This window comes from Cololabis saira, chromosome 23 (assembly GCF_033807715.1).
Source record: "Cololabis saira isolate AMF1-May2022 chromosome 23, fColSai1.1, whole genome shotgun sequence".
Lineage (NCBI taxonomy): Eukaryota > Metazoa > Chordata > Actinopteri > Beloniformes > Belonidae > Cololabis > Cololabis saira.
The window spans coordinates 25,568,798-25,591,515 of NC_084609.1; the positions used below are offsets into that span (position 1 = coordinate 25,568,798).

Here is a 22,718-nt window from a genome sequence, read left to right on the forward strand (position 1 = left end):
CTGCAGCAGAAAGTTTAGGCTCTGGTGTTTGTGAGATTTTGTAGATCTGCTATTTTTGGTCCTAACTGTTTCCTTGTGTTCCAGGCTCCCTCCAGTCAATCCAGTGTCTCCCCGCTCCATCGTTCTGTCCACCTCCCCCGGATTGAGTTTACACATTAAATCCTTCGTTTGCAACTTCAGTCTCAGTGTCTTTGCTTTTGGGGTCCCTGTCACATTTGGCTATTTCTATTCTCGAGTGAGCCTAACAATATGGTCTGAATTGAAGCTGGGGTTGATCCTGGAACTCACCTCTGTAGTATACTTTCTACGGATATGAGTACTACTACTACTGTCATTTAGCAAACGCTTTTATCCAACACGACTTACATCTAAGAGAGCAACACAAGCAAGAAATCACATAGGAGGGTCCAGCTGGATCAGTGCTGGTCAGACTGCTGAGAGTCCAGTTGGACACAGGTGCTGCCATGCCAGTGCTATAATTCTTTTTCTTTTTTTTCTCCTCCCAACCCAACAGTCCCTTTATACAAGAAAGCTACATCTAAAAAGACACCTTCATGCAATCATCTTGTCATAAGTGCATGCAGCTTACTCAGTGCTGAGTCCAGCAAAGAGCTGGATCTTCTAACTAATTCTGCTGAGCAGAGAAGTTTACTATGCAGAAGTGCTCTTTAGCTTGCTCCCGCAAGTAGGCACAGACCCTGCAGATCGGACAGAGTTTGGTAGGTCATGACACCCTCCGGGAACAATGTAGGAGAATCGTATAAGCTGTTGTTCTATTTGTGTTTATTTATTTACCCTTCCCTTTTTTTTTTAAATAATAATGATAGTGATGATAATTGCAATAATACTAACTGTTGTTGCTATTATTATTATTATTATTATTATTATTATTATTATTATTATTATTATTATTATTATTATTATTATTATTATTATTATTATTATTATTATTATTATTATTATTATTATTATTATATTTTGTATGTATAATTTTTATGTATCATATACATATATATTTTATTTTTTTTTATATATTTTTTAATTTAATTATTTATTTTCTTTTTTCGCCCCAATTCTTGTCCATAGTGACCCCAGATATAACTAGTAACTGTTTTGCTTGTTTTAGATTGAAGATAGACATACATAGATTGTACTGTATGACATTCATGGATCATCTAATCAAATAGGAATCGTAGTTTGGCAAACTATGGTGCCCCCGAACAGCCTCTTGCACATGGCCCCCACAAAACTACAAACGGCCCTGAGAAGTATAATCAGGCTTAAGGCAATATGTTGTTCTTGCAAGAGGCAGCCAGGAAGAGAAGTTCTGCTGCATCACATTTGTTAATTATTTTACTTTGTTAATTAGAGTTACAGAGTCAGGAATGACAAACAGAAGCGTGCCTGATGTTAGACGCCCAACTTGTCAACTTGGACAACCTCAGATGTTCCTGAATTCAGTTATCAAGAGTCCAGAGGGTCAAGGTTTTTTTTTAAGTTTTCAAATGATTATGTAATTTTGTAAGCCATATACACAATCTTATTTTTCTGATTTCATTATGTTTTGAAGAAATCCAACGCATCCAAACTCGATTTTCATGTTTAAATTCCACCATTAGGGTGGTTTCTGCATATGAAGAGTCCCAAGACTGAGGTAAATTATTCTTTCTAAACATAATCAAAAATTCCTTAAAAAAAATTGAATTGATTTAAACCTGAAAAATATTCCTTAGTTCCCTTAAAGGGATCTTTGTTGTGCAATCCTGTGCTACTTTTTCCCACAGCATGTATTTATTGAAGAGGTCGTGGATTTGTGTCAACTTTGAAAAAAAAAAGAATGAATTTATTTCGAACATGTATATATATATAAAATATATATATATATATGTATATCTATATATATATATATATATATATATATACACACACACATCTTCATATACACATCAAAAAAGGAGTAGGAAGAAGTATACACTTTTTCCTAGTTCCTACCCCTTTATAACTCTATGAATTTACATTATTGCTATTACTATATCTACACAATATCCATATAAATATAGTCTATATAAATACTACGTAAACATGCCTATTACTACATAATTATCCATATAAGTATATAGAAAATATAAATATTACATAAATATTATATCAATATATATAAAATACAAATATTATATAAATATACACTATATAAACTACATAAATATCCCTATAAATATATATATGCTACATACATAATAAATCTATAACATATATTACATAATTATAACTATCCCTCTCAACATATAATATATACTACATAAATATCAACATCTAAACATATTTTAAGCAAGTATAATATACAATTTTTCCCACTCCTCGTTAACCCATTTCCTCTTCCATATACCTGTTCATAAATAATTTTTTGTATCTCTTTTTGAACAGATTTATGTTAGTATTTTGTTTCATTTCATTTCATTTCATTATCAATACAAAGACAAATGTGTCCCCTTTAAATCAAGTGTTCAGTGGCTTGGGAGACTTTGTTAAACTGTGGCGGCTACTTCATCGGGAGTTTGTGTTGAGAGTCCTTTATCCTGGTAATCCCGAGGTTTTTATGCTCCTGTCACTGTGATTGCAGCGGCCACGCCTGCAGTCGCGCGTAAAGGCTGATTTATGGTTCCGAGCTACACCAACGCAGAGCCTACGCCGGAGGGATACGCGGCGACGCGCACCGTACGGCGTGGGCTCTGGGTCGATTTAACGCGGAACCATAATTCAGGTTTATAGATCGCAACGACGCCCGCAGCGCCAGCACGAGAGAAACCAACGCGATTCAGCCAGGATGAGCGGCCGAAGAGCAGGAGGTGAAGGCGTTTTCCCGAGATCCAAGTGTGCAGCGAAAAGCAGAGACGGCTGCTTTTTTTTTTTAGTCACAGGTGAACCGCTTGTGACGGCGAGCCATGCGTAATATGTGCGGCGCATGTGGGATCCCGAGGCAGGAGCCGACACACGAGCGGTCCAGCGGACAAACATGAAGATCCAGGCTGGGGCGGAGCACGTGGGTTGCAGCAAGGTGGGAGAAAACCACGACGACCAGGTCATCTGCTCGCACTGTCAGGATGAGCTGGTGCGGGTTTGTCCGGGAAGCCCGTGCCGCGCCATCGCCACGCGCCTCTCCTCCGGATCCGCAGGTACAAACGCCCTGCATGCGTTACACAGCATGTGAGATTGGACACAAGCCCAAAATAACCACATTTGCCTGTTTACCTGTATGAAATCGTGTTATATCAAGTGATAAACTGTGAATTAAATAAGGGTGAAGGCGTGGCATTGGTGTGTAGAAGTCCTTGGGACAAACGCAAGGGGCCAACTGCCAACATTAAGTCATGGGGCATTCTATAATTTGACATTCAAATTAGACTGGGTTATGTGCATCTGAATGTGTATAAGGCAGATATTTATCTTTTATTTTTCTTTTTTTTTTAAAATATATTTTCACTTTTCAAGAAGACATAGTCCCACCATAAACTTGTACTATTGATTGATTGATTGATTGATTGAAATCTTTATTTCAAGCATACAGGAAAAAAAACAATTACACAAAACAACAAAAAAAGAATACAAATAAACGGTCATGAAACAAAATCAAAGGGAAATAATAAACTTTCATGCCTGCAAAGGAGTAGGAGGAAGTAAAAAACGTATGAGGTCCTACCCCTTGTTTCTATTTCAATTTTGCTTGAAAATAAAAATAAGAAAAAATATAACAGCAAGCCTTACTTTATCCAAAAAATTATACCTGTTATTACCTTATAAAAATAGTACAGCACTTAATTGCAATATTATACCTGAGCATTATAAATATAAATATACCTGAGCATTATAAATATTATATCTGAGCATTATAAATAAATGATACTATAGGTCCGTGTTACATCTGCCCCTTTATGAGATAATCAGTCATGAAATGCTTTTTCTGTAAACATTTTGCTGTGTGTGTTTTTCTTTCATCTGATTATAAATTATGGATGCAGGTGGGAGCCCCTTGGAGCCTGATAGGGGTTTTCAGAGTCATCTTGCTGACTTTCATTAACTTCGGAAATAAATCAAGTTTATCTCAGAATATTGGAGTGAATAAGTGCACAAGCTAAGAAGACTCCCTTTCAAAGATCTGCTGCAGTTGCTCTTTTCTTAATGTGTCTGCCACTGTTCGAATAGAGATTAAGAAAATGAAAGATTTGTACAAAAGTTCTTTAAATTGCAAAATGAGCAGAGGCATTTGTGTTCAGACCTCTGTCCCAAGCAGAAGTGTTAGTGGTTCATTCAGAGTCTGACAGTAGAGCTAGAGAAAATCTGTTCCTCAGCTGAGACGCATTAATGACCCAACCTTCATCCCCCTTGATAGCTGTTCCACATGGAGACTAGCTTTCAAGGTTGTTAGGTTAATTGAGCCAGAATAATTAACATATATTCTGCTTATCCTTGTAAGTAAAGCATATAAGCAGAAGAAGTCATCACCATCATAACTTCTGTGTTAATAAATAAGTTATGCACACTAACACACACTGCCTCATAAATATCATACTGTAAGTATAGTTTTTTTTTGTATTTGAGCCCAATTATGTTCTATTTGAAGCTATGTATGTATTTATTTTGTGGGCGCCTATACACCTGATATTTCATAATTGCATAATCATGATTATTTGACTTATGTATTATCATATTTCCATAATTGTCATAACATTCTTGATTTCATCTGCAATGAAATAGGTAGGTGAAACTAAGAGAAATGTCATGATAAAATATATAAACTGTATTTGCTGAGTTTTTTTTCTGAAAAAACAACAAAAAATACAAATCAAATACAATTTATTATTTAATGTAATTATTTTTAATAATGGCTATTTAATTCAATTCAATTTTATTGTATTTATATAGCGTCTATTACAAAAGAAATTGTCTGTAGCATCTTTCCAGAGACCAGAACATGACCCCCGAGCAATTATTACATAAACATAACATAAACAATGGCAGGTAAAAAAACTCCCCTTTAGGAGGGAAGAAACCTTGAGCAGGACCTGGATCATAAGGGGGGAGCAGCTGGGCAGAGCAGGAAAAGAGAGAACAGCATGCATCTCCTGAAGCTCTGGCCTGCAAACATGCACAGAAGAGAAAAAGAGGAGGGCAGAGCAGCACAACAAAGTACAAGAACAATGGAGAACAACGCTGGTTATGAGATACTTATAATTAATAACTGATAAAGGAAAGAGGAGGAGGGGTGATGGGCACCGCTCAGTGGATCATGTCAGCGTCCCCTGCAGCGTAGGCCTATAGCAGCATATCTACCACCAAGCTGGTTTGAGACTAACTATTATAGTCTTCTAACTAGAGGTTTACTAAACACTAACTAGAGGTTTACTAACACGAATTATAGGCTTTACTAAACAAAAATGTTTTAAGTTTATTTTTAAAGGTGGAGGTGGTGTCAGCCTCCTTAACCCAGATTGGAGGTTTGTTCCATAGTAACGGTGCCTGATAGCAGAAAGGTAGCAGCTATGTTCCTTGTATAATTATCAATAGAATAATAGTGCCTTAAAGTGGACATATGATCAAAAAAACTAAAGCTGCTTGAAGGCAAATGTTTGGATGTCTGAAGTGACCTTCAATTAAAAAATGGACACAGCAGAAGCTTGTTAGCTTGTTTCGGCCCACGTCAGACTGAAAATAAGTCATTCTGGGAGCAGTTCAGGATTCTCAGGGTACTGCGACATCAACAATCCAGATCAGGCCGGACGTATGCGACTTCTCCATGTGAATCTCCACCCAGTTTCACATCTTGCTGCACGTGGTCTGAAGTGATTAGTACGGAGCTGTAACACTGATTTTAATAGATTCATACCCACAGGAAGACGGGATAAAGTTGAGTAAAGCAAAGTTAAAGGAGCATGAGGCTCCTTTTAAGAAATGAGACTCATTAGCGCCACCCTTCGCCACGACGGCCGTTGGGGGTACTGCAGCCAACAGCGAAGCCGGCACGGGAGAACGGGGAGAACGTGCATGCAGCGTCATGTGACGTCACATCCGCAGGACAGCGCGGGAAATTCCGGTCACAATTGCAGCACATTTTGCAGCACACAGCCTGTTCAAGGCAACGGAGAGATACACTAGAGGGCTCATTCTTTTTGGTTTGGCACGCTTTATCTGACATTATTACTAGAAAACTTAAAACGTATACACATTTTTTTCATAAATCCTGCCTCAATCCTGCCTCATGCTCCTTTAAGATGACTCCACCTCTTTAAATCAGCTGATGTGTGGTGAACAGAAAAGGCTGCTTTTCTTCTTGTGGTATTTTGTCTTAGACATGTCCCATGTAAAGTTGGTGATACCAAAACAAAGTGTAAGGGAAAGTAAATGTTTGACTTATATTTGTCAAGTGGTTAGAAAATACTCTAAATCCATGCTTGTCGCTGTGCAACTCCTGCACTGTTTAACTTGATTGACAGATTTGGGAAATGTTTCCTTGACTCATTACTGTTATCTTTGTCATTTACAGCCTTTTAATACTGGGAATGATTCCAGTCCTTGTTTGGAGATTAGGGAACTGAAGCTCTGAAAGTGCCAGACTCAGATTTTAGTAGGGCAACTCCTCAGATAGTGATCTCCTCGAGACATGATCATTGCAGGATGGGGGGGGGGGTTCATTCCTGCAGGGTTGCAAGGTCAGGGGATTTCTCCAGCCTCCTGAAACTCCTCTACGCTCAGAGGCATATTGGACTATTTTAACTGCAAAGTCCATACCATCATCCCATACCCTGTACCTGGAGAAACTTTTACATTACACTGCAGTGGCCATAAAGCGAACTCATGTTTATCTGTGCTAAAAAATCAATACCTTCACTGCACAGTTAGTTGCTCTGGATAAAAAGTGCTGTGTGTTTATTTATGTGTCTTTGCTCCTCTTTTAGACCGTGAAGCCAGCAGCAGTAGTCACAATGTTTCTTCAGGAACCTTCTACAGCTGCGTCAGTCAGATCACGATTGGTAAGTCTGAGACCCCGAGCTGGTCCTGATCGGAGGAAAAGATGCTCTGCATTTTTCGCTGTCTGGGTAATTGTACACTTAAAGAGAATGGAATCCCTGTATGATGGTGGTATTCACAGACATTCTGCTAGTTGTTCAGAGATTCGATAGTTTTAAACATGAATGGAAATATGTTGATTGGCCTGCCAGCACAAGGACAGAAACTCAAATGCATTAAAGTCAGCTGAAAGAAGTACTGAAGGTACTTTGGGGAAGGTAAAGTTAGGTAATTAATAGGGATGGGACGATACGGGTAACTCACGATTCAATACTGTGGCGATATGTGGCCCACGATAACGATAATATCACGATATCTACGATATCCACGATATTAAATATATTGTAAGAAATTCCATCGATATATATCACGATATATGTGACTGAAAAACAAAAAATACCCATAAAAAGGAAAACATCTGTAGATATGCATTTATTCAATGCCAAAAATTCATACAATGTACAAAGAAAGTGCATTTTCATAGTACCTCACTGCCTCCTAGGTTTGTAAATGTAAACACTGTACAGCTGGACAAATTGAAGTGCATGAACAATAGTGTGGTGACAACCACGTAAATCCATTATGTGTTTTGTAATAAAATATCGATATTTGCCGTCAGTTTATCGATTATTTATTGCGACAGAGAGCGCAACAATATATTGCAATATTGATTTTTTTCCCCCCACCACTAGTACTTAAGCAGTGTAATGTTGTACTGATTTGGACACAATTCACAGTTGTAAAATTAGACGGACATTAGCACAACCTCTGGGACAACTGAAGCCAATGAAGAAGTTCTCCAAATTAGCTCTTCTTCCAAGGAGAGGATACCCGATCAAGGTCAAGGGTTTTCATAAAAACATGCATGTCCCTAAGCCACAGTCGATAAAGCCATGTTGCTCTGCTGGTATTATAATTACAAGGAAACATGCATTCAAACAATATTAAAGGATTTCTGTTCTTTAAGCTTTCAACAGTGTTGCAAGAATATGATGCACATTTCTGCACACGTTTCTGTTTTTCCTCAGCTGTCATGTTGCAATAGGAGAGACGCTGGTGTAAATGATGAGAGAGATGATGCTTGAGTTTCGTTCGGGGCTTGCAGCGTTGAGATGTGCTGCATGCTGTCTCACTGTCAACAGAGCTGTAATAATGTTGCTGCTTCAACAAAATAAAAAATAAATACTTTTGGGGGTTTGCTGGTTGGAAACAGTCTCCAGATGACGAAGCTATTTAAAATATTTTTTCCTGCATTCAGCTGCTGCTTTATTTATTGTATTTTTTTCTTTTTCACTGTACATTTGTGAGTTGTGGGATGGGAAAGGTTGCACACTAAGGGATGGGACCGCACAGAGTTCAGCTCAGGCTCAGCACAGGCTGCGCTGTGGTCTGCTCTTCTCCTCTCTATGCTAAATTAAAAAAAAAAAGGCTAATGTAAAGTACAGTGGAAGGCGTTGGTCCTCTGAGACTCGTGCTGCTGGGTTTACAAAAGGAAAGATCTATAGTCTTAGTCTCCAACATCAAAAAGAGTTAGAGTGCTGCCTGTGATTTAAAAGCCCTGGCCTTTGTTTTCAAAGAAAGAACAAGTCAGCATCAATGTAGGTTCTCAAAAGTTCTGATCGATTATAGTCTTGCGCACTCAGAACTAATCATCAGCCTCTGGCAGGGCTTTACTGGTGGATGACATGAAAAACAATCAAATAAACCACGTTGAATCCTCACCAGGACCTTACACCGACTTGACCGAAACAAAAACTCTGTTTTTGTCTTTAATACGTGTAATATATTGGCATCTGAGATAATTTTTTTATCGGCAGACTCAGCAGTTTGGACCCGTGCCGCTTTTCTTTCCTTATAAAAATGAGAGGTGGAGCAACTCTCCATCATGTGGGAACATGACCGACACTATCAATGGACTCCCAACCTATAAAAGCTACAAAATCCAATCACACCTCTACAATATCCGAGCAAATAAATCAGCTGGAGCAAAACTTTCAAATAGAACCTAATGACACTAAGTCAGACGGTGACTGTTTTGAGAAATCCTCTAACATGAAGTTGTTTTTATACCGGTATGCAATATTATAATTGTCATGATTTCAGTTCACCTTATTATTAGTTTTAACAGCTTGTTGAGACATCTAATGAGCCTTCTACCTGCCAGCAGCTTGGTGGTTTCAGGCATACAGCAATAGACAAGATGACTCAATGAAGACTTGTTATTTATGTGTAGTAGGGCTGCACGATTAATCGTTAAAAAATCGCGATCTCGATTCATGCTTGAACGCAATCTCATTTCCAAATGACGACGATTTAAATTTTCTTTTTTTTTTTTTTTTTGGATGTTTATTGTTTTTATGTTCAATGTCAGCTGTTACAAAGTTGATGCCAGTCTTTTATCAGGCACCATCATATTTTTTTTAACGTTTACCTTTTGTATCGGCAGCTTCTTAATAGCAGCAAAAGGCAATGGGGGGTTCATCCCAGCCAGAGGAATAATTTGTTGCCTCAGAACTACAGGATCTGTTACAAGTCCCCTTTCTGAAAGGGTGTTCAACTCAGGGAGGAACAAATATTGTTCAAAATTGTTATTATTGTTTAAATTATTCAAAGGTTTGTGTAAAGAAGACAAGATATGTTTATTGTTATTATATTTTTGTTCAGCTGTTGCAAAGTTAAAGTAATAAGTGCAATACATTTTATATTGGAAAAAAATCGTGAGAGAATCGTGATCTCAATTCTAAGCAAAAAAAATCGTGATTCTCATTTTGTCCAGAATCGTGCAGCCCTAATGTGTAGGATATTGCTTCACATTCAATTCAATTCAATTTTATTTCTATAGCGTCTATTACAACAGAACTTGTCTCTAGGATCTTTCCAGAGACCCAGAGCATGACCCTCGATCAATTACATCGACATAAACAACACACAGCAGCCAGTACACCAGACTGCTCAAGAACTCCTTTGTCCCCGTGGCCATAACACATAACACATCTATTGTATTCAGTGAAACTCAGCCACTGGTGCTCCATCTAAGTGAGTGGGAGGAGATGAAAGAAAGAACAACTCTGACTGCGAGCTGTGGCAGCTGAACAGGATACATAATGAATCAGACAGAGAGAACAGCAAATCAGAATTAAAGCTGCAAGCAGCGATGAACGGGCCCTCGCACTCAAGGCCACCGTCCCCCATAAGCATATCAGAAATGAAACCACCCACGACTTCCTATGTGAAACCATTCAAAACTTATAGCAGAATGGCAGAGAAAAGTTTTCTAGAGGGCGCTGTTGAGCCATTTTTCCACGCCCATTAATGCAAACCATGGAATATCAAATTTATCCCCAGGCCTGGCTTGCATGCAAAATTTGGTGACTTTTGGGGAACTATCAAATATGGACCAATCAGATGAAGGGGGGGCACCCTTTTTGGCGTCTAGCGTCGCCACGGTAACGCTTTTGAAAGAGAAAAGTAATGCGCGTAGTCGCAGGATGGAGACGCATATTTTAATGTATAACACACCTGGGTGCACGTTACGGTTCAGGCCGTATTAACTGCCGAAGGAATGGCTGCCGAAGGAATGCTGATTTTCGTGCATGTACGTCAAACCGTATTGTGGGGCTTGAGGCACAAAGTTTTCTAGGGGGCGCTGTTGAGCCATTAGGCCACGCCCATTAATGCAAACCATTAAATATCACATTTTTCGTCAGGCCTGACTTGCGTGCAAAATTTGATGACTTTTGGGGCACGTTTAGGGGGGCAAAAAGGCCCTCCTTTCGTCAGAAGAAAGAATAAATAAAAAATTCCTACAGATACAATAGGGCCTTCGCACTGTAAGTGCTCGGGCCCTAATTAAATAAATAAAATCAAGAATTACTTTGCGATTGTCTCGCGGCAGCCACTTTCTGCAATGCAAATAAAAATACGTCAGCACAATCCTTTCCGGAGGTCATGCACCGTTGATTGATGGGAAGAATGCTGAGGCCTCTTTTTAAAAGTGACTTTACTGCTGTTTGTGTCACTGCTGCTAACTGGTAGCCTTGGTCTACAGGCTGTTGTCATAGCAACAAAAAAACAACACTTAAATAAATGCAAAAGGTAGGAGACTGATAAATAACTCCGTCTTTTAGAAGTGCACAAGACACCACAGCAGGAGCTCTCTGAGCTGTGCCTTTCCATCCTGCAACACCTGTGTGTTGTTTGTCGAGATGCAACGGAGGTGGATATAGACTTGAAAGGTTAAAACAAACATGTTTGTTGTTTTATAACTCTAATAAGGAAGATTTTTCTGCCGCTTGGCCAAGGTGACTCGCATCCTCTGCCTACAGATCCCATGGCATTTGTCACATGACCTTGTTTCTGTCGTGGCACACGTACTGTAGATGATGTGACCAAAGAACAATCTTTCTGGTTTATTGATGCATTCTGCACAACTGCTATGGTTTGATAGCAACATAATGTGTATATTTTTAAGGAATAACTGTTTCCTAGCAAAGATTTCACTCTACTATTTAAATCAGGGAGCTATGGTCTGTGGACATTTCTGGATCTTATTTGTATTTTTTAAAATTATTTCTTATTATTGTCATTATTACTTTCAGTGTTTTTTTAAGCATTTTCAGTATCATTATTTCAGTTGCTCATGTCATACAGCCAGTCCGTCACTTTGTCGAGTGCACACTACCGATGCTTCCTCTTTGTGTCCACGTAAACACTGCACACAAACTGTGAGCCTTCCACCTGCCAACTGAGAAATGATGAGCATTTTCTCTTCATTTGACAGTCAGTGACTGAGACTGGCAGTGGGAGCTGGACATGTTTCATTCAGTGTGAAAGTTCATTCAGTTCTTCCCTCCTAAAGGAGAGTTTTTCTAGCCACTTTTTGGCTTAAGGTTTTTCTCCCATAGGGGAGTTTTTACCTGCCATTGTTTATGTAATAACTGCTCGGGGGTTTATGTTCTGGGTCTCTGGAAAGCGCCTAGAGACAACTTCTGTTGTAATAGATGCTATTTAAATAAAATTGAATTGAATTGAATTGAAAAGAGGCATAAACCAGATTCTGCCCTACTGGTGTGATTTCAATCTGCTGATCACCTTAAACCGGGCATACACATATCATCATCCCATCGTGCTTTGTGCAGTAAACGTGGGGTAATGATGAGAGATTAACACCTCATAACGAGCTCCCGAACACGAATCGTGTGCTCTCAAGAAAATCAAACGTGTTTAAAATCCTGGTCGCCCCTCGTGAAGGAATCGCACAGTTGAAGCAGCTACGACCCGATTGGACTCATCCTTTCGCAGAGAGCTTGCGCAATCTCTGATATAGCGTCAAAAACTATTATTTGTAGTTTAAAGTGTTGCAAATTCACATTACAAATCATGTTTTAATAGCAGAAAAAGAAAGACTGTACTTCCCACGTCTGCCCAGGCAATTCCTTGTCCAAACACAATGTCTTCTTATCTTTTTTGATTTATCGCAACACAGAATGGCACAAATTGCCAAGACAGCGCGTTTGTTCTTGCTGAGCGTCTTTGGTGTCTCTCACTTGGGGGTTGCTCCTCTTCTACTTTTTTTTGATGTTGCAGTTTCAGTACAGAGAAGTCCGACGTGACTATTATGAACGTATAGTGTGAGCAGACGGGTCGCTTCAGAGCATCGGGTCGTACAGTGTGAGAACATAAATCGTGGGCTGTGAACTTTTGAACTCAGCGATGTACAGTAGTCGTGCAGTTTGAGATGGGGCTGAATTAAACAATTTAAAATATTGCACAGTGTACAGGTATGCCCAGCTTTACACACATCAGGACCACACTTATTTTTAACCTGCCCACACTGGTATCTCATCGCCATGTCGTTCTGTCTCACAAACTAGGTCTTTGTGCTGATGACTAGGGGTGTCCCCGTACGATCACGTGATCGGTAATCGGGCCCGATCACCTTGTTTCAGACTTGATCGATATCGGACATTGCATCCCGATCGGGGATCGGGGATGTGTTTATCTCTGTAATCCTACTATGTACGTCTCCAGCCGTCAAACGGACTTCCGCTGGTCCTCTGTGGGCTCTCAGCTCAGAGCTCTTCGTGCAGAGCTCAGCGTGTGGCCTAGATACCTGCACCTGCACCTGCTCCTGCATTTTTATTTCACTTTATTTTACCTCATGGGACATCAGGAAGGGGAAGGGCTCACATATCTGGGCCTCGCTCTCCTCGGAGAGCCAGAGGGGCATTTTTTTTTCTGATGACTTCCACATAGATAATGCCATGTCAGCATATTGTTAGTCTTGGAGGTCATTCAGACACATGCCAGGTGTAGATTACAGCACCACCCAATTCCCCCGTCTCAGGTGACCTTTATGGGAAGTTGAGGATCAGCAGCTATAAACAGTCTTTGAAGTTATATTAAAAAAAAAAAAATTTAAAACAGATCCACGTTGAGTTAATGACCACTTTATTATACGTCATAGTCCCTGTACGTTACAGTCAGAGTTGACTCCAGTGATGTTTGACACATCTACGGAAGAGTATTAGGGCCAGGCAGGAGAAAAATAAAAATAATATTTTAGAGGAGGAAGATTTTTTTTTCATGATGCACTTCGAGAAAAAAGTCGAAATATCGAGAAAAAAGTCGAAATGTCGACAAAAAAGTCAAAAGGTCGAGATTAATATTGAAGTACAATTTAGAGAAAAAAAGTTGAAATGTTGAGAAAAAAGTAAAAATGTCGAGAATAAAGTTGAAATGTTGAGAAAAAAAGGCAAAATTTCGAGAATAAAGTCAACCTGAGACTATAGAAAAACAGCGAACGTGACTGTCTTTACAAAATGCCTCGTAGGCCTATAGATGAACTGGTAAAACTGTACTTCGGAATCGGCTTAGAGGAGGTAGATTTTTTTTTTATTATGCACTTCGAGAAAAAAGTCGAAATGTGAGATTAATGTTGAAGTTCAGTTTCGAGAAAAAAGTCAAATTGTTGAGAAAAAAGTCAAAATTTCGTGAATAAAGTTGAAATGTTGAGAAAAAGACATTTCGACTTTTCTCGAAATTGTATTTCAACATTATTCTCGACATTTCGACTTTTTTCTCGAAATTGTATTTCAACATTAATCTCAACATTTCAACTTTTTTCTCGACATTTTGACTTTTTTCTTGAAGTGCACAATAAAAAAAAAATCTTCCCCTCTCAAATATTTTTTCTCTTGCATGGCCCTAATACTCTTCCGTACACATACTCCAACAATTTTATAAATCAGAACATAATAATGAAAAAAGAAGTAATCTGCTACTTGTCAGATCTTGAATTATGTAATTAAATTATTTATCAAAAACCACAGATGCAAACAAAAGAGACTGAAAGAGAAGTAATAAAACCTTATGATTTCAGCTTTTCCAAGGGGTAGCCTATTTCAACAACATTAATCACCTGATCAATTAATCAGGCGTTTATTTAGAATGATACATCTGGAGGAGATGCTGCTGATCAAATACATTGATTAACTGGTCATCTTTCCAGAAGTGGACTTCACAGCAAGTTCACATCAAGGTCAGACTGTAAATCAGAGAAACTGCCTAAAAACCTGGCTGCTATACATCTCAGGCTCTGTAGGCCTTAGTTGATCAAACATTAGCGTTTGTGATGGAACCATTAAAAGAGGGTTGAATAAATAGGCCTCGTTTTGAATTACTTGTGCCTGGCAGTGCAGCAAACCACGAGACTTCTGCTTTGTCCATAATTCAAAGCTTCACTTAAAAAAAAAAAACCTACTTAAGTAGAAATGTAAACCAAATATCAGGGATGGTGACAGGGGGTGATTTAGGCTAGTTTTGCAGCTGCAGGACTGGTCCCGGTCCCTTGGAGACATTGAATAAATCACGAATAACAACTAATGTTGATCTGAAAATTCTCCATTTCCCCTCCTATTCTCATTAAGTTCCCTTCTCTTTCTCTTCATTACTGACTCATCCCACCAGTGATAATATTTCAACTTTTGGAAAACATTTTTGTTGAATTTGATGAATTCCCTCTCACTAATGTTTCATTGGGTATTGATTATATTTCAGTATCAGTCTAGACTTTCTATCACTGTTCAAAAATTATGTGACAGACATTTTCAAGACACGCTAATTGATAAAAACAGTCTGGTTTACAATCCACCTTATTAATAGCTGTTATAAGTGGATTTGGATTAGAAGTTCCTGTAAGAATGTTCCTGTTCGTTTTTTACGTTTCAACCCGATGTGGATTTTCTTAAATATTGATACGGTGTAATGTATCACACATTCTTGTTCAACTGAGGTTAAAATGACCTAATTTTAACATGTAATGACGACCACCTGGCATTTTTTATTATGTCCTGATATGTAAAGCCTTTGAAGTGAAACCAGGTACACTTTATTTCTCGCATGACTGGAAACCTATTACGTTTGAAACCTCCACTTCAGATTTCCCAATGAATCCACACTGTACTGTACACACACACACACACACGCACACACACACACGCACGCACGCACGCACGCACGCACGCACGCACGCACGCACGCACGCACGCACGCACGCACGCACGCACGCACGCACGCACGCACGCACGCACGCACGCACGCACACACACACACACTTGCTCACTCATAAATGGATCTCATATAAAGCACTTTTGTGCAGCCTGCAGTATGTGCAGCATGCAATATTGTTGTACAATTTGGTGTTACTTGGGGAGTCTATTAAAATAACGGGGAACTGGAAGGTTGCGTTTTTGTTTTGTGAGTGTGTAACCTTGTAATCTTGTGTGAGGTCGTGACCTGCAGCTATACAGCTCAGGGGAAAGTGAGATGCTGCTTCACTCATTAGTTTGGAGAGAAACAATCATTTTTGCTCAGTCTCATTCAGCTGGAATCATATGTCTACATCTGATTTGCAGCCTAGCCGGGCCAAGTAGTGGGAAAGCAGCTAAGTTGGACCCACAATAAACGGGCTTCACCATGCCAAGGAACGATTGACCCCTGATTTGGAAGAGTGTCCCAGAACGTGGTACAAACGCTGATGGAATAACTGGATAAGGGCGACTTCAGACCCAGCGCTCATCACCTTCGGCCTTTGACTTCTCCTCCACAAGCTTTTTTTCTTGGCTCCACAATGTGTGGTGGATCAGACTGAAACTAACATTTTAACAAGATTCAATTAATTTGGGTCTCTTTCATACTGTATTTCTTCTTCTTCATTTTCATTTCATTTTCATTTTATTCTTTATTTCATTCAAAAAATAAAACAATTCAATAGAAATACAAACACAAATGTTCATAAATTGTGATGAAACGGGAGCAGAAAGAAGAAGAATCTTATCTAATCTGCCCCTTTTTCCCATAAAATAAATTCACAAATAACATAAATTAAAAATTAAAAAAACAACGACTAAGTAAATAAAAAACTAAAATAAAATAATCTTCTTCATATTTTCTTCTGTTAGCAATGACAGTGTGTTTAGTCTGTAAACATAAACTACATGTGCACAGCTCAAGGACACAACAACCATCAATAAAAAGCTTGTCAAATAAAACAACAACCTTGGAAAATGTAGCTGCAAGTCTTTTTCTTTTTTTTCTTCCTTTATTTTTGCCATATTGTATGAAAGTAAGGGTGTTTCACTGAACTGCTTTGGCACAATATTTGGTCCTTAAGACAGCATTTGTGCAGGAGCCCCCCCTTGAGAAGGAGTATCTACAGCTGTGAGACGATGGGAGGTAGTTGTGGTGATTTGCAGTCCCTCCTCCTCAGGATTTATCCTCCTGACGGTGCGGTGTGAGAGGTGAACTCTGAGGATCAGGCTCCCAGACAAACTACCTCTGCTATTGATTGGGAAGTGTTTGTTCATTGCTGACGTGCCTCCAAATCTGCTGGGCCATGGGCTTCGGTCAGCCAGGAAATATGTGTGTTCAGTTTGTTTTATAGCTGGAACGTTGTTTAGAAGCACCGCTGGTCAGTTTTCAGTTGTCCCTGAATGATGTGAAGTATATTAAAGGGAAAGTTTCGTTTTTTACAACCTGGACCTTATTTCTGGCATTTATTATGGTCGTATACTCACCCAGAAAAGTTTGGTGTCATTTGGAGTCCTTCGGAAGATATTAGGAGTTTTGTGCGAGCCGCTTCTCCATATAATGGTAGTGAGCGGGGCACAGCGGGACACAGACGATGCAGCGTCTAAATAACACATGATTGCCGCGAAACTCGTTAATTTCTTTTGCCCACTCTTGCTACAGTACATCTTAGTCCCCAGATTTTTATTCAGTTAAACACATAATAACTCACTAACGACAAGGAAATCAGTTTGTAAACAAGACCTCTGACCTGCATGACGTCATCTCTGTGCGCGCATCCTGGACAGGTACAGCTAGACTTAAAACGGTAATTTAGACTAGAAAACGGTAAGGACGTCCATCATATTCAAAGTCGTCGTCCACAACCTCAGAATTTGACAAATATTCAGACATGTTTCAAATAACTATCAGTAAACTAACAGTAGCGAACTCCAGCTGTACACAGAGCTGTGTCTGGGATGCGCGCAGAGATGACGTCATGCAGGTCAGAGGTCTTGTTTACAAACTGATTTCCTTGTTGTTAGTGAGTTATTATGTGTTTAACTGAATAAAAACCGGGGGACTAAGATGTAGCAAGAGTGGGCAAAAGAAATGAACGATTTTCGCGGCAATCATGTGTTATTTAGACGCTGCATCGTCTGTGTCCCGCTGTGCCCCTATTCGCTACCGTTATATGGAGAAGCGGCTCGCACAAAACTCCTAATATCTTCCGAAGGACTCCAAATGACACCAAACTTTTCTGGGTGAGTATACGACCATAAAAAATGCCAGAAATAAGGTCCAGGTTGTAAAAAACGAAACTTTCCCTTTAAGCTCCTCTCAGGCTCACTCATCTCATTTTAAAGTTTTTCATCATTCCACAGTTGGATTTGAGTTCTATGTTTTGGGCTTATTCAGCATGAGCGAGAACATACTTATCACAACATCTTCATCATTATTTGGAATATTAGAAACAGGTTGATGTGAAATAAAACAGCTTTTAAAAACTGACATTACCATTAAGGTAGGTCATCAATAAGGATAAAGAGACAAACATGTCAGGAAGCAGGCGAGGAGGACAACTGAACACATCCAAAGAAAGACTTTTATCTGGCGCTCAATAAAGGAAACTTCTGAGAATAAATATTCAAGGCAATATTAACCAAATAATAAACGAAGCTGAAACAAGCCAAAACAGGAACGTAAGTTCTGGCTCATGACAACTGGAATATATCCAAAATGACATGCAGAATCGCTAATCCTGGACCCAAACCCCGGACTAGACCCGAATGGGCCAGAAAACATTATCTGTTCATTACTGTCGTTAGCGTGGATCTAGATATACTCCATTCAGTTCAATTGTTTCATTTGTAAAGCGCTTCTCAGATACAGAACATGATCCCAAAAGACATATTAAAGAACCAATGTCAAAAACCCCACTTTAACTGCATAGCACATTAATCTAAGGGTCACTGGGGGCTGGTACCCGTCCCAGCTGATTTTGGATCGTACATATTGCTCCTCTCTGCTCTTCTGCTTTTGATGCTGTCCATCCCTTTTCTCTATCTGTCTGCGACTGGAAAAATACATCCTTGTGTCCGTTGTTCCTGACTAAAACATGAATAGAAGATGAGGGTTACTGTAGGTGTTACGGGTTAGAACACGGATAACATGCTCGTTATTTTACCATAAAAGCCGCTCGCTCTCAGGAAGATCTGCAATAACAAGGTAACTTTGGCTGTTTGCTTCTTTTGCAACAACAGATGGAAGGAAGAAGCAGACACATCTACTCTAGCGTTCTCCTCCTCTGCAGTTATAATTCCTGAGACGGGTCACTTGTGCATTTTCTGACTTTTGCACTTTTTTGACACTTTAAATGTTGATGTAAGCACTTTGAATTACAAATAAACTTGCCTTGCCTTTGACTCAAGTAACCTTTGCGCTGGTACACACTTTTCCTCCAGGATCATCACAATCTTCTCACAGCCACTTCCTTTTGGATCCTTCCTGGTGCTACACATGATGGAAAGACATCTGGCAACTTTAAAGCAGCACTATGTAACTTTTCCACCTTAATATCATATTTCCAGAGTCATTGTGATGGTACATCAAGTTACAACAGGTTTAATGACACCTCTGTCATGATCTGAGGGGTCTGTATCGCCTTCACTGGCACTATGTAACTTTGAGGAGAATAGTAGGAACCCTGCCACATTAAAAAATTACAAATTTTTACGGCTTTGACTGCTTTACGGCATACGTCACTTTCCCCTCCTTCCCGATTCGTAGTCGAGACGAAAGCTGGGCGGGGCGTGGAGCGCAGAGCTCAGCAGAAGCTGGTGTCATGGCCGAAGCAGCGGAAAAAACCCAAGAAAATAAAAGTTTTATCGGAGGCGAAAAAAAGAAAGCGGGAGAGTAACAAGCTAAATGCCCGGACAAGAATAAACATTGGCCCGGCGTTCACTCGCTGGCGTGAGCTGAAAGACGAGGAGGGATGTCCGACCAATGGGGATTTATGGGGATAAAACAAGAGACAGAATTGTTATGATACAAATGTAAATGTAGAGTTCTATGTTCAATAAGAATCAAAATTAGAATGTTTTCACATTCGTCTTGGGTTTTGGTAATTCTAAAATTACTGACAATATCAACAACAGACACAGAATAATAATAGTGATCATAAAAATGTGTAATTGGCAATGAGGAAGCTTTATAAAATAATGATACAATTGAATAGAATTACAGCACTAGAGGAAAGAATGCAATGCAAAGAAAATGCATAGAATATTTCTACTATTTTTCCTGAGAACTGTAAAATTGTGCAGGGCTGATCTGCAAAACATTCAGTTATTCACAGGTTGTAAAGTATTTTTTTATTTTGTCAGTAATTATGTTGGACTACTAATTTATGACGAAGTCCCTCTAAAAAACGTGACAGGAAAAAGGTGCAGTAGAACAAAACCAAAGCGTTTGTAGTTTGGGGCGCATTATCTAGCTGAAACAGGACAGTGACTTCACTAATAAAACCAGGTTGAACTTGACGTGATTTTCAACTTCGTCATATTATATTGTTTAGCCAAAAATAGATACATTACCTCTTCACTATCGATTCTGCAAACAACCGCTGAAAACAGAAAAGTAGTTTTGAAAGTCCGTCCCGTCTTCTCTCATCAAAACAAATGCACGCGACGGGGACGGGGGTTTTCCGGCAGTACGCGCTGGTGCTCATGGGAAACGTAGTGTTCTTTCTGGTAAAGCACTACCGCTTTTGTCCAAAGGAGCCGCCAAACTCAACAAAAGCTGAAAGTTACGTTGTGCTGCTTTAATTATTATGTATTTAAAGTGTATCTCTGTAAGAGCAGGTGTAATGTTTGCTTCTTTATACTTGGATATCAAGCCAGAGGACATATTAAGGTCTGTGGCTAGATTATTTACGTCACTGTTGTTGTTATTTTAGTTTAAATATCTGCTTTAGTATCTCTCCACTCGGTTAAAAGAAAGTTTGCAAACATTTTTGTAACATAACTTTTCACCATTTAACCATTAAATCCTGGTATGACTAATGGTCTAATGGATGGGGTTAGATCCCAAAGTAGTCATTAGACCCTTTCACATTGGCCAAACCCGTGTCAGCGGGTTGTGGATGGGATTTGTTTTTGTTTTTTTTGTGTGAGTGGCACTGATTTAAAAACGGAAGATGTTGCTTGCAGGTTGGAAGGTCCCAGCATCCCCAGCTTACCTCATAGCTGAAATGTTTGTTTTTTATTTATTTATTTTGGATGGAAGAGGAAAAAGAGTATTTTCACACACTGCTGCTTGCATTTGTTATTCTGAACATGTCCGGCCAGATTTCTTTCCCCCAAAACAGAACTGATAGAAATAATGGCTGAAATTAAGCCAAAACAGTAAAGTTAAAGGTTGCATAAAACTAGCATGTTTTTGTAAAGGATGACAAAATGTTATTAGATAGCAATTAGAATACCTCAAATCTGTCAATGTATGGAGAAAATGGAGAAGGACGTCCTCTGTGAAATAACTAAGAGGTGTCATAAGGTTCAATAAATCAATCATGTTTTTAGGAGTGAGAACTCATGCCAGGTGATTTGGCAGCCATGTTTGGCGTCAACCTGAGAGACAATGTGTTAAGTTTCCTGCCAGCCTGCAGCTGAGCTGATCCACCAGACCTTTTGGAGCCGAGAGAAAAGCCTGTGGAGGAGAAGTCGAAGGCTGTAGGTGATCAGTGCTGGGTCAGCAGTCTGCAGGTTAGGGTTAGGGTTTGGACTCTGACTGACACAGAAAAGTCAAGGAGCATTTCAGACTCTCAAACGTCCAGATATAGACAGTAATGATGCATTCTTGCACAAATGAGCCTTAATTAAAAAAAATAAATCTTAATTTATTTTATTAAAATACATACATTTACATTTAAGCACATGTAAAAGTTAGTAGAGGAGCATTTTAGTGCTAGTAAGATGGTTAAAGAAAAAAAAGACAAAGTTATATCTAGAATATGATGTCAGCAGGGGATTATAATGATGAATTAGTACAAAATCACCATCCAAGAAAAGGCTGAGTCTTTGAGGAGCAAAGATGGGCGGAGGATCTGCAAAGCTGGGAACCTAAGATCTCTAAGACAGCGCTGCATCCAAAATAAATGAATAACATGAAAGTAATCGCTGCTTTTCTATAAAATACAATACAAATATACAATACAAATATTCATTTATATAGTTCTTTTGTTTTCATTTACTGGCCATCAGATAAAATAATGAGCAGCTTTCTTAGGTCACTTCATCACTCACCCAATAATATGACGTTGACAGTTCCTACCACTAGAGGGCGGTATTGCAGCAGCTCAAAGAGGCAGTCCAGTTGGCAGAGCTTTTTATCCCAAATGTAATAAATTATATTGTCTTCATTCATTGAGAAATGTTTTCTTATCCCAAATTTTTTGTTTTGTTTTTTGTTTGCCTTGACAGGGATTGATCTTGGGGGTCAAGTGGCCATTGAATTCTCCCACTGGAAAAGTCCTTTCCCATCGACCGGCCCGAATCTCCCAAGTCCGGACTGTGTTCACTCCGAGGCCTCTGCCGTCCCAGCAGCCAGTGAGCATCCTGAGCCGGTCTCCTGTCCAGCGTCGCTGTCCGTCAGCCCGCTGCCCTCCTGCACTGCTAGTCAGGAGACGCTGTGCGACAACAGCACAAGTACGTTCAATGGTGGAACGGTACACATTTTACAATTAGAGCCTTAAGATTAAAGAATAGATCAGAGAGTCGTATCCAGCAAATGTGTTTTTATAAGCTTCTATGTGGAGTCTTCTGGGACCACGATCCTTGCTGTATCCACCAATGCCTTCAGCAAATAAACTACTTTCTGTTGGAAATAAATGAGACCTGAGCACCTGGTAACTTTTCCTGCACTTCATGCATTTGTGCAGTGCATTCATGCATAGGTGAATCGATCAGTGTCTGAGCAGCGATCCACTGGTTTGTGCTACTTCTAGGTTTGTGGGCAGTACAAGGAGAGTTTAACTTGATTTGACTTAACTCTTCTCTCCTCAACAACATTTCTGAGGTTTTCTGCAGCAG

At 39.4% G+C, this 22,718-nt stretch overlaps 1 protein-coding gene across 1 annotated transcript in view; it reads left to right on the forward strand.

Moving 5' to 3' along the window:
* The first annotated feature begins 2,863 nt into the window (after positions 1-2,863).
* Positions 2,864-22,718, forward strand: part of LOC133423833 (anoctamin-4-like) — a 77,816-nt gene continuing 57,961 nt past the window's right edge. The window contains exons 1-3 of the mRNA XM_061714142.1: positions 2,864-3,173; positions 6,951-7,025; positions 22,110-22,334. Coding sequence (XP_061570126.1) covers positions 2,963-3,173; positions 6,951-7,025; positions 22,110-22,334 — 511 coding nt within the window. The 5' untranslated portion in view covers positions 2,864-2,962. The remainder of the gene's footprint in view (positions 3,174-6,950; positions 7,026-22,109; positions 22,335-22,718) is intronic.